The sequence below is a fragment of the Mesoplodon mirus genome (assembly GCF_964341445.2).
Source record: "Mesoplodon mirus genome assembly, contig: HAP1_SCAFFOLD_3349, whole genome shotgun sequence".
Lineage (NCBI taxonomy): Eukaryota > Metazoa > Chordata > Mammalia > Artiodactyla > Ziphiidae > Mesoplodon > Mesoplodon mirus.
The window spans coordinates 13,091-23,477 of NW_028294028.1; the positions used below are offsets into that span (position 1 = coordinate 13,091).

At 35.0% G+C, this 10,387-nt stretch overlaps 1 protein-coding gene across 1 annotated transcript; it reads left to right on the top strand.

Annotated features, from left to right (window-relative positions):
- Positions 1–342: 342 nt before the first annotated feature.
- On the top strand, positions 343–8,718 carry LOC309798418 (uncharacterized protein; the record flags this gene model as incomplete). The annotated part of the gene is made up of 7 exons (XM_082646609.1): positions 343–452; positions 895–975; positions 1,057–1,143; positions 3,547–3,636; positions 4,522–4,552; positions 5,385–5,458; positions 8,617–8,718. The coding sequence occupies exons 1-7, from the start codon at positions 369–371 to the stop codon at positions 8,716–8,718; spliced, it is 549 nt and encodes a 182-aa protein (XP_082502735.1). The 5' UTR covers positions 343–368.
- Positions 8,719–10,387: the final 1,669 nt, after the last annotated feature.

Genomic DNA, 10,387 nt, shown 5'->3' on the forward strand with positions numbered 1-10,387 from the left:
TTATTTTCTCTAACAACAAAATTCATATATTGTTTTAGTTTTGCCTATTTTGTCGCACTATTTGAGGACTATTTTGTTTTTGTATTTCGGATTTTGTTGTGCACTTCACTTTTATGATGCTTTATAAACAAGTGTTCTGAAAGAAGTTTAAGGCTGATGATTTTTCTCTGAGATATGTTACACTCAAGTTGACATTGCGTTGCCGTTTTGTTTTTTCCGATATAACATTAGTGTTCATGAGGTGACATTATTCCAATCGAATGTAGTTTTAGTTATTAAGCATCTTTTCCAGACAATTTCGACAACTAATTCTATTTAAGAGCACTCGTGGTGTGGTCCTTCCAAGAAGAACTAAACACTATTGCGTTATGGACTCACCGCCTGATCTTTCACCTAATGCACCACCACCAACTAATTTTGATGATCCGAATGCCTATTTCGCTAGCTTGCAGGTAAATATTTGCGTATTTCCTTTTATAAGTTACAAGTGTATTGACTTAAAGGAGTAGCATTAACTCATGAAAGTGTACCACCTTTTGTTTTCATGCTCGACATCTTCGTTCAGTTTCTGTACAGTACTTTGTGGATCATAGTGAAACATATTGTCGTATTGTTTTAAAGAAGAACGACAATCCTTATAAATTATAAAAATTTAATTATATATAATATAAATTGTAATAAAGTTAGAAGCAAAAGATCTATGGTTGAAGAGTTTAGTGTTCATGTTTAACAAAAATTTGATACAAGCATGATAGAAAAGTCGGGAAAATAAATTAAAAAAAAACCCTTATGTGAATTGTGTTTCTGTGACCAAGATCGAATTATCATCACAGCTCACATCATCATGAAAATAAGAAAAAGTTTTTTATAAACGTTAATGTGTACTTACTACAGTCACCTACGGCACCAACTTCTACCGTATCTACTGGCCAATCCACTACTGATGGATCTGCGGATCCTAGCGGATCTGAGAAGGTAAGTTTACTTTAGAGCGTTTACAAGCTCAAAGAGGCTTAAAAATCTAAAAATGTTGAAGATTTAAAACACTTGGTGCAGGCTCATGCTCCTCCGGTTCCAGCCTCTAGCACGTCTACAGGCAAAACCTCCACGGACGGATCTGTAGATTCGAGCGGATTTGAAAAGGTAAAAGGATTGTGTTTTTTCGCTTATATAAAGCATTTGGTGTTTCTGAAAGCTGTAATTGGTCCGCATTTGAAAAATATTGTGTTAAGCAAGGAACTCCATTGATGTGTTCCTTCACAGGTAAGCATGGAGACCTGTCAACTACCATCTATTTGCATTTTGTTTGGATAAAGCATTATTGAATCACTATAGCTTATATATCACTTAATAAGGATTCCAAGTGACAATTTATTTCCAGTTTATTTTCATTCAGCACTAGTAAGAAAATAGTGGTCGAGTTTTGAGGGAAATCTTGAAATCCTACAAGTCGACTCCAACATAACTTCATTAATCATAATGAAAAATGCATGGAACACTTAGCATTTCCTTGCCGAGAATTTGAACGCTTATTTTTCTCCGATAGCACGTAATTCAGAAGTTATGATGGGATCAAGTTCTTTGAAGGCGTTCTCATACAGCAGGTCTTTGAAAAATTTCTGTAGTCTTGTCCACGTAGTTGAAGTAGTATTCAATTTCGCTCAAGCTCCGATCAATACAGTGGACGAGGTAAACCTAATTCATTCAAATTCTGCCAGGTCTCAAGAAGTTGTACTAGATGATTCCATTTGTCGAGAATAAAAAGGATACCATTGCCATCTTTTAATAAAGATTTCGCTTTGAGTAATGCTGAGGAATTTCGTTTTCGTTTAGCCAACAGTGCTGAACATTATTGAAGTCGTGGTATCACATTAACATCAGGTCGAACTGTGTAGCTCTTTTATTTGATGAATGCTTTGCAACTTAATGAAATTTATCAAAGACGGAGCAGGCTATACTAAACTGATGAAAAATATGACGCATGATTTACGAAATCGTGTTCGAGGAAGGCTAGTCACAAGAAAAATCAAGGTGTCGAAGTCAAGGTACTAATTTTGTGACATATATTCGCATCTAACGACGTCTTTCTAGGCACTTATTTTAGGACAGTTAAAGCAAAACTCTCCAAAGTAAAAAATTGCCCCATTTCACCTTACAAATTCAAGGTGGGAGCTATCGTACAGCAGGAGGAGTTCCAAATGTCATCAAAGCAAAGGTTAGAGAAGCACTTCACGCAAATTGTTCGAAAATTATCGTACGAAGATTTCAGCGTTGACGACGAGGAATGCCATGAACGTCCATCAGCAACTGACGACGATTCAGAGGACAGAATCGTATAAGAGTTTCTAGAAATTACTCATAAAGGTCCATTCAAGAGTTGCTCAATAAATTGGTGTCACGCGAAATGAATGAAGAATAAAGAGATCGCGTCATAAAAACTGTTCTACCTATTTTGAGTAAGAAAAACAACCCATTGTCTCATTTCAATGTACAACAGAAAGTGGATCCTATTCGACACCCTGCTGGCTTGAACACGATTTCGTAAATCATGCGTCATGTTTTTCATCAGTTTAGTGTAGCCTGCTTCGTGTTTGATGAATTTCATTAAGTTACAAAGCATTCATCAAATAAAAAAGCTACACAGTTCGACTTTATGTTAATGTGATACGACAATTTCATTTGACAACTCTGATGTAAGCCGACATAACTGTGGAAAAATTTCAGCAAGGATTGAAAAGCTGTCAAGAATGGCAACTGATGTTTTTGGCCAATATATTTGTAAACGAATTTATTGAATACCTGAATGCTTGATCAGAATTTCATCGGCATTGGCATATCCATAACAGACCAACGTGAAGAGCAATAACTGTGAGAGCGCAAGATAAAGGAAATTGATGAAGCGTTTGATGCTTGTCAATCCTTTGGAGATACGCCATGCCTTCCACTCCATTCGTATTATCGTAGAGATCGTTGAATGCAAATTTCGCTTACGGAGTAGCTTGCAGCAGCCAAATCAATATCTTTCCTGAAAAAATCTGTAAGTAATTTGAGGGCTTCGTATGCCTGAGATCAATGACAGAGACAACGATTGACGTGTGTTTAATAGGGCACATTTAGCACTGTAGTCTCCCATGTTCTCATTCGAGAGTAGAACACATGAAAACTTGTCTGGAATTCGTCATTTTGCCAAAATAGAAAGAAAAAATACTTTATTTTTTTTTCAAGCCGGGAAAAAAAAAGAAAAACTTCGACAAAAATTCACTGGCATTTTTACTATTACCTATGACATCCATATACTCTGAAATATTCGATTAGCGTTATATTACTTTTTACGGTTTATCATGTCAATTTTTTTTTTGGTCATTTGATGTATTTGTTGATTTTAGTTCAGCTATTTCATCTTAGATAATAAATTAACTCAAAATTGCTAAAGAACAAGTTTCTAGAGTTTTTTAAATTCACATTTATTATTACAATACCAACGCACTGAAATGTGTGTTTTTGATAATTGACAACATTACGAATAACATCTGAGCTTTTTATTAGGTGGACCATGATATCCTCGAAGAATACGGTCAACAGTTTGTCAATCAAATGCAGCAGGCACTTTTTGGGAAGTCTCCCGACGTCACAGAGGTTTATTGATTATGCTTCTTTATTCCTTTCAATTTGTTTTAACTTTTTTTTCCAATATTTTCAATTGCAGCTACCTCTCTCTTCCTTTTTCCATTTTGATGAAAACATATCCTGCCTTATGAATATAGTTCTAGCCATTTTATATATTATTATTATTATTTTTACTATTATTATTATTATATGTTATTAGCATGCTGAGAAAAAAACCAAAGCAAGGAGTTCAGTTGGTGTGGTGGATAGCTTGTATCCCTCGCAAAGGGCAATTCTGAGCTCCAAGTCCAACTGGGGCTCCGAGTTTTGCTAATATCTCAGCATCATTGCAGTTATATATCAAATAACACCACTGCCGAAAAAGTTATTAAAAGTTGAGAATATTACCAGATTTCTTTTTCTCTTCATTTTCTTTCATGTTCACTTTTTCTCTATAATTACTTGAAAAGCCAACAAAATGGAATACATAGCTCTCTTAAATCCAGGTCATTGTTATTTTTACATAAGGGTGTTTTTAATATTAATATACTTACTTTATTACTATATTTATTATTACTCTCTGGCTTCTAACGAAACGATAATGTGCTAGAGAAAATTATCTATGATTATCTATCACAAATTTATCTATCAAATTAGTTGAGATATCGATGTTTGAGCAAATCCAAAAAATTTTCTTCAATTTACACCTGTTTCTAAAAGGATTTCAATCAGAATTTATTCTATTTGTTCATGTTATTGTATTTGTTCTCTTTTCATGATTATAGTGGTCACAGGTTGAAAGTTGAAAACATTTCCTTAAGCTCTTCCTGAAATCCTTCAGAAGCAGGAGGGTCGGAAGCAGTTTAGTACTACCTCAAGTTTTTCAGCACTAACTAATAAACTAAACTTTTTCAGCGCATCATCGATGTGAGAGCATCCTATGAGTGTATGATGTCCGTCCGTTTCCATTTGCTATGCTAAAAGCCTTTTTAAAATGCGAAGTATACTGTAGAACATTCATTAGAACATTTGACATTACATTAACGACATTCGCAGTCTACATTCTCAATGTTTCTTGAGTGCTACTAACTTTCAATCTTCTCTTCGTTTCTTTCTTCTTCGTTGAATAAGGTAGTAGAAGATGGATTACTTATCACAGCCAAAAGCCATAAGCCATTCCGTCTTTCAACCTCTCAAACTAGTCCCGTCTGACATATGAGCCTCTCCTAGGCTGCTGATAATGTCCACAAAAAATTGCTCATTACTATGGCAACTCGTAGTTATTCAGATTTTTCATAATACGAACAACTGCAATGTTAGCCTCGAGCGGATTTTTCTTCATTATTGATTGGCTGTTTAGCTTCTCCTTGGGTGGAATAAAATTTAACCGCCTCAATCATTAATTCTTTTTATCGATTAACTCTTTGTAGAAAAATCCTTTCTCGCCCACCGATGACGATGGCTGTTTTCACAGCGATATTATTCTGCCTACATCATAATGATGCTGAAATCAAACATGGTTCATGTGTGTTTTTACCATCAGTTAAGCTTGTTTTGTACAGAGTTGTTTTATCGATCGATTCAAGCAGAACTCATCGAACGTCTTAAAATTTCTAATACGATGTCAGTACTACTAAATCGTTGTCAATTATATTGATTCACTTCATAATTTCTTTTAATCTGGATCGAATCTGCTGTTTGACTTCGATAATAAAACGATAGCAGTTTTCAATATGGTTTGAATAGGATGAATAATTGTTTGAACATGTGCGTAATAGTCTATCATAAGCGGCCGAAGCGTCGAATGACTTTACTTCGCCTGTCGGAATCGTCAATGGAAGGTCGTAACTTTGTAAGTTATACTTTTAAAAATCTCAAAACTTAATATTCTTCGATGTTTCTGCTTTTCGAAATAAATCGATATGTAGATGACTTCAGTAATCTAGTGTAGTTTCTGACGCCATAACATGCAGTACTTTTTCGCTATTATCGAAAACGGATAAAGCATGTTTCTTTGTGAGAATTCATTTAAGAAAATAGTCTATAACTTCGTTTTCAATGAAATTCAATGGGAGTTCTATATTTTGGAGGAGAATTTATCAATGCTTAAGTTACCATTTTTTAATGACTCATAATTCATGATGAGCTTTTCTCGGTTTTTTCTGATCGAATGAATTTGTAAATTGAAGAACTCTCTCGCTTATCCAAATTCAATCTATTGCTTCTATTGCTTCTTGTTCAGAGTCAAATAATTTGATTTCTGCCCGAGTTCAGTTACTCGCCAATTCTCTGTGCCAAGATATAATCGACCTTATTGTTTTCATTCATTTAGTCATCATTCCTAGTCATCATTCTCATTGAGGAATCTACTAAGTAATAGTTTTTAATGTGTCATAAATCGTCTCCATAGTAAATTTTTGATACCTGGGAATTATTTTTTACCGGTAGGAGTTCCTGTGATTTGTATGGGGGAAAACTTCTCTAACGGTTAAGTGACTTCTCAGTTTTCAATTTCAGTTAATGCAGTTGTAATATCGTCAATTAAATGAATGGCCCTTAGTTTCTACTTCAAAATTAGAATTTACTTCAAAAATGCTGAGTTTTTAGCTTCTTTTATTACTATAAGTTTTAAATCGTAGTAATCTGCTTAAGTTCGGAACGTCATGTCTTAGAGGTTTCCTGAGCTGCCACCATCTCCTTACCAATGTACCACATTTCCCCCTAATATGTTCAAGAGGCGATCAGAGTTCTTATAAACAAATTTTCCGCACAGCTCTGTAGTATCCTTAAGTTGAGTTTTAAAGACGACTTTAAAACTAATTTTTTGGGCTTCTTGGAAAGATCCCATTATTTAAGCCGATAATCTCAAAGCTCTTTATTTAAAAACTCAATACTTGAGCTCCAAATCTTTTTATAGATGAAAAATCCTGATCATCTTTGACCCATTCACAACCGTATGTATTATTTACCTCAGAATAATTGCGTTTTTCAGTTTTTTACCACTGAATCAAAATCATTGTAAACTACAGACAGATCCAACAAGATTCCAGTCTACTTATTCAATTAAGAGAACTTTTTAGTATTTTGAAACAAAGCCTCATTAGTTTTTTCGTCGCCAAACTTCCAGCTTGAGTAATGAAGCAATGTAACGAACAGGATTCCGTACATAGAGCACAAGATAATGTTTTTGAGTGTCTCATTGCCGTGCTTACGTTAAAAATTCTGGGATTTTAAATTTTTTTGCATTTTTTCGGGAAAAATTTAAAGCATCTCCATTTATGCTACTAGTGCGATAGAGAATATTTTGTCAGCCTATGAGTCTCTAAATTCTTGAGATACCATAGTTATCCAATTTTTTGGCAGTTGTCGAGAAATAACTGCGGTCACGAATGTATTAGTCTAATCCTTTTCTCTACACTGTGCTAGAAGGAATTTGCGTGATGTGTCATTTCGATCATAATTTCTTTATTATTTAATAATATTTGTATTACGTGAGGGTTTCTTCGACCGACACAAGAAGATAAACACTGCCCATTACACTGCCCATTAAACCCATAGTGTGGTACTGTAGATGAATTGCTTTACCGAATATGCAGAAGTATCGGATATGGCAGGATTGGAATTTTTGTCAACGCTTGTTTAGCTATTATTATTGATTCCTTTGCAAGACTAACGAACACCATTGGATGTTTAATTTATCGTTTATTCACGAGGAATTGTATCGACAAACCAATTTCATCTATACTTACTTCTATGCGGCTGTCTTCTGATAGCTCGAATTCAATTTTCATAAAAGATATTTTTTTGCATTTTTATTAACGGAAATATGAGCTTTCAGAAATGCTTTTTAAAGCAACCGACTCCTATACATAAACGGTATAGATCGCATAATTTTTTTCTTACTTAACACATTAGGTACCTTTCGCTTATAAAGCGATTAAGATGTAACGAAATCTGTCCTTTTGATGTTTAAACATCATTCTATAATGGCATAGATATGTATGAAGATGATTTTAAAAAGATGAGTTAATTTGCAAATGAAAAAATTTCTCTAATTTTTTTTGGCAAAATTATATTGCAGAGCTCCCGTCCCCCATTGTTTTAGCTCCTAATTGTAACTGGGATGTTTTTGGATGTCCGTCAAGGTGTGGCGTTAAGCAGTGATTCGAGATCGACCAAAGCTAAAAAACACTTCGGAGATTTTTTCCCAGAATACCAGCTGACTTCACACATATGATATATCATATTCTGAAAGATTACCTATGGCTGAATACCCCAACAAAAAATTCCTTAAAATGACCTCATAGCAAAAGTATGTTCTTCGTGTTGCTTTAGTTAACATGCAGAGTTTACTGAGCAGCTGTGTTGTTCGACCGTGACTAATTAAGTTTAATGGCTTCCGATTGAATTACTCGGTGTTTAGTTAAACTACAAATGATGCAAATGATACGAATACCATTATAAAATTGCAGATAAGCCCTGATTAAAAATAGGAAAATTCTGTTCCTCAAAAAAACGTCTTGCTATTGATGGGAATATCGCTTACAATATGAAGTAATAAATTTCATTCTCGTCTTCACTTGAGCATAAGAAATTAGCATTATATGTGTATACACATGTAATCTCAATAAGATAACAGTTCTGTGAGTTATATTGCCGAAGTTGTTTATTACCGAGACGTTGAAGTTAATAATATTCGAATAGGAAGAGAAAGAGATACGGAAACGATCATGGAACATTCTCATTTGATCTTTGCTTTCGCGATGCATTGTCATTCCAAGAGATTTGCCGAATGAAATAGTGAAATTAAAAGGCTTCGATGACCTTAGTTCACTAAAAACAGGTACGTGACATCAACATATCATGGTGTATCAATGAACATGAGGGACGTCAAATAGAATGATTTGTGCAGCATACGGATAGCAGTAAGCAATTTGGCGTAAGCAAAATGTGTGAATTGATTGAAACGAGAATTGCTTATGCCAAAATGTCAAAAATAAAATAAGGTAGGCCAGGCACGTAGTGCGATTAAATGACAACCCATGGACAGGAGCCGTCACTGACTGGATGCTTCGGGATGTCAAACGCATAGCAGGAATACCACCGACCTGATGGTCAGAGTTCTTCACAAAAACGCTGAAGGAATGGTATGATGCTCAGCGAGTTCCTAAAGCGATCAGAACCCATTGGGCCACTCTTGCACGCGAAAGAGACAAATGGAGACAATACTGGCGCCCGCTCGAGTCACTCAAAGATCTATTGGAATACAAGTAATAAGGTGATACATAGCAGTATGGGCGTGCTCTTGAATGAAATGCATTCTGAAATATCGAACCGATACAACACATCAAGCTGAGCTTCACAGTTTACAGCTTTACGAAAGGATGAATCTTCTAGGGCATCCACTATAACACGACCCGACTGTTTAACCAACTACGTCTGTTAACTGAACTTGAAGTTGAATAAAAAGAGTAGGGCCGTAAAATAAGACACGAAAATTGTGAAACATCACCATGCGCTTAATTTATACAAAATCACCATGGATAACAGTCGCAGGAAAAGAAAGCGAACGGTAACTGCGGTTGATGGCCGAACGACTGATAAAGAGCTGTCGTCAAAGTGTCAAAGTATTAAAAGTCAATAATTTTTACATAAACTTTTGAAAAAGGTTTGAAGAACACGAAATCACTGAGCGAACATTTCAAGGCTTATTCGCCTATAAGCTTTTCAAGTTTGTCATTTCACATATTTACAACATTCTGACATCATTCATCTCTTGAAAAATATAGGTGTGCACTTTTGTTATTTACTTCAATCATTGTTCACATTCCTTTAATTGATGAAGTGGGTTTTAATAAATTTTTCTTTCAGAATAAGTCATTTAGCAAGTGATTCTAGGAAAATATTTCGGTTATGTTTTATCAGAATTTAACTCTTTTCTTCTATGCTTGTAATGAATCTTAAAAGTTTTTGTTGAATAATTAGAATCACCAACAGAATTGCACTAATAGTAGCTATAATGAAATGCCAATTACAGTAGAAAATACCTAGCATGTCTACCGTAGCCTACCGTATTCTACCGTGGTATATTGAAGTTAGTGGCGAGTTCAGAAACCCTATAAAGTCTCCTAGTATTTTCTTCATTGTGGGTGATTTTTTTTTGAATTTTCTAAGCGAGTTTAATGGATTCTACATATTCTCTAAGTAAAGCAGTCTACTTGCGAATAGGATAATTTCAGTACTTAGGGCTTTAGGACTGGGACTTTGGCTTTAGGACTGGGCTTTAGGACTGGGATGAGTGTGTTTTGTTTGTGTTTTAAGTTTGCATGCTAACTAATTGCAGGGTGATTTGGAATTGGATGCCGGATTTCTGCTGATTGGCAGGAATTCTTTCAGAGTGACGAATCGTGAAGAAATACACCTTCTCGAACGCATATCTGACAACATCGATCAACCACTTCTAACACTTGCCGATGATGTCAATGAGGCATGGCTTGGTTGTTTTTGTATTCTAGTTTGACTTTCTGATCTCGAAAGTGCTCTATAATTGTGTAAACATAAAAGAGATTATAACAAAAGCAATACGCAGTGCATTCGAGAAGAATGTCAACATTTTGAGCCATATTAATATAAGCTTTTTTGCATTTTGTTAGGAGATGTGTTCTTACATGCATGTCTTTCCTTTCTTCAGTTCTCTGGCTGCTTTTTTGTATATATGCATTTTAAACTCCTTGAAAAAGAATATGATGTGATATTACACCGGCAAAAGTTTTCTTCCTCA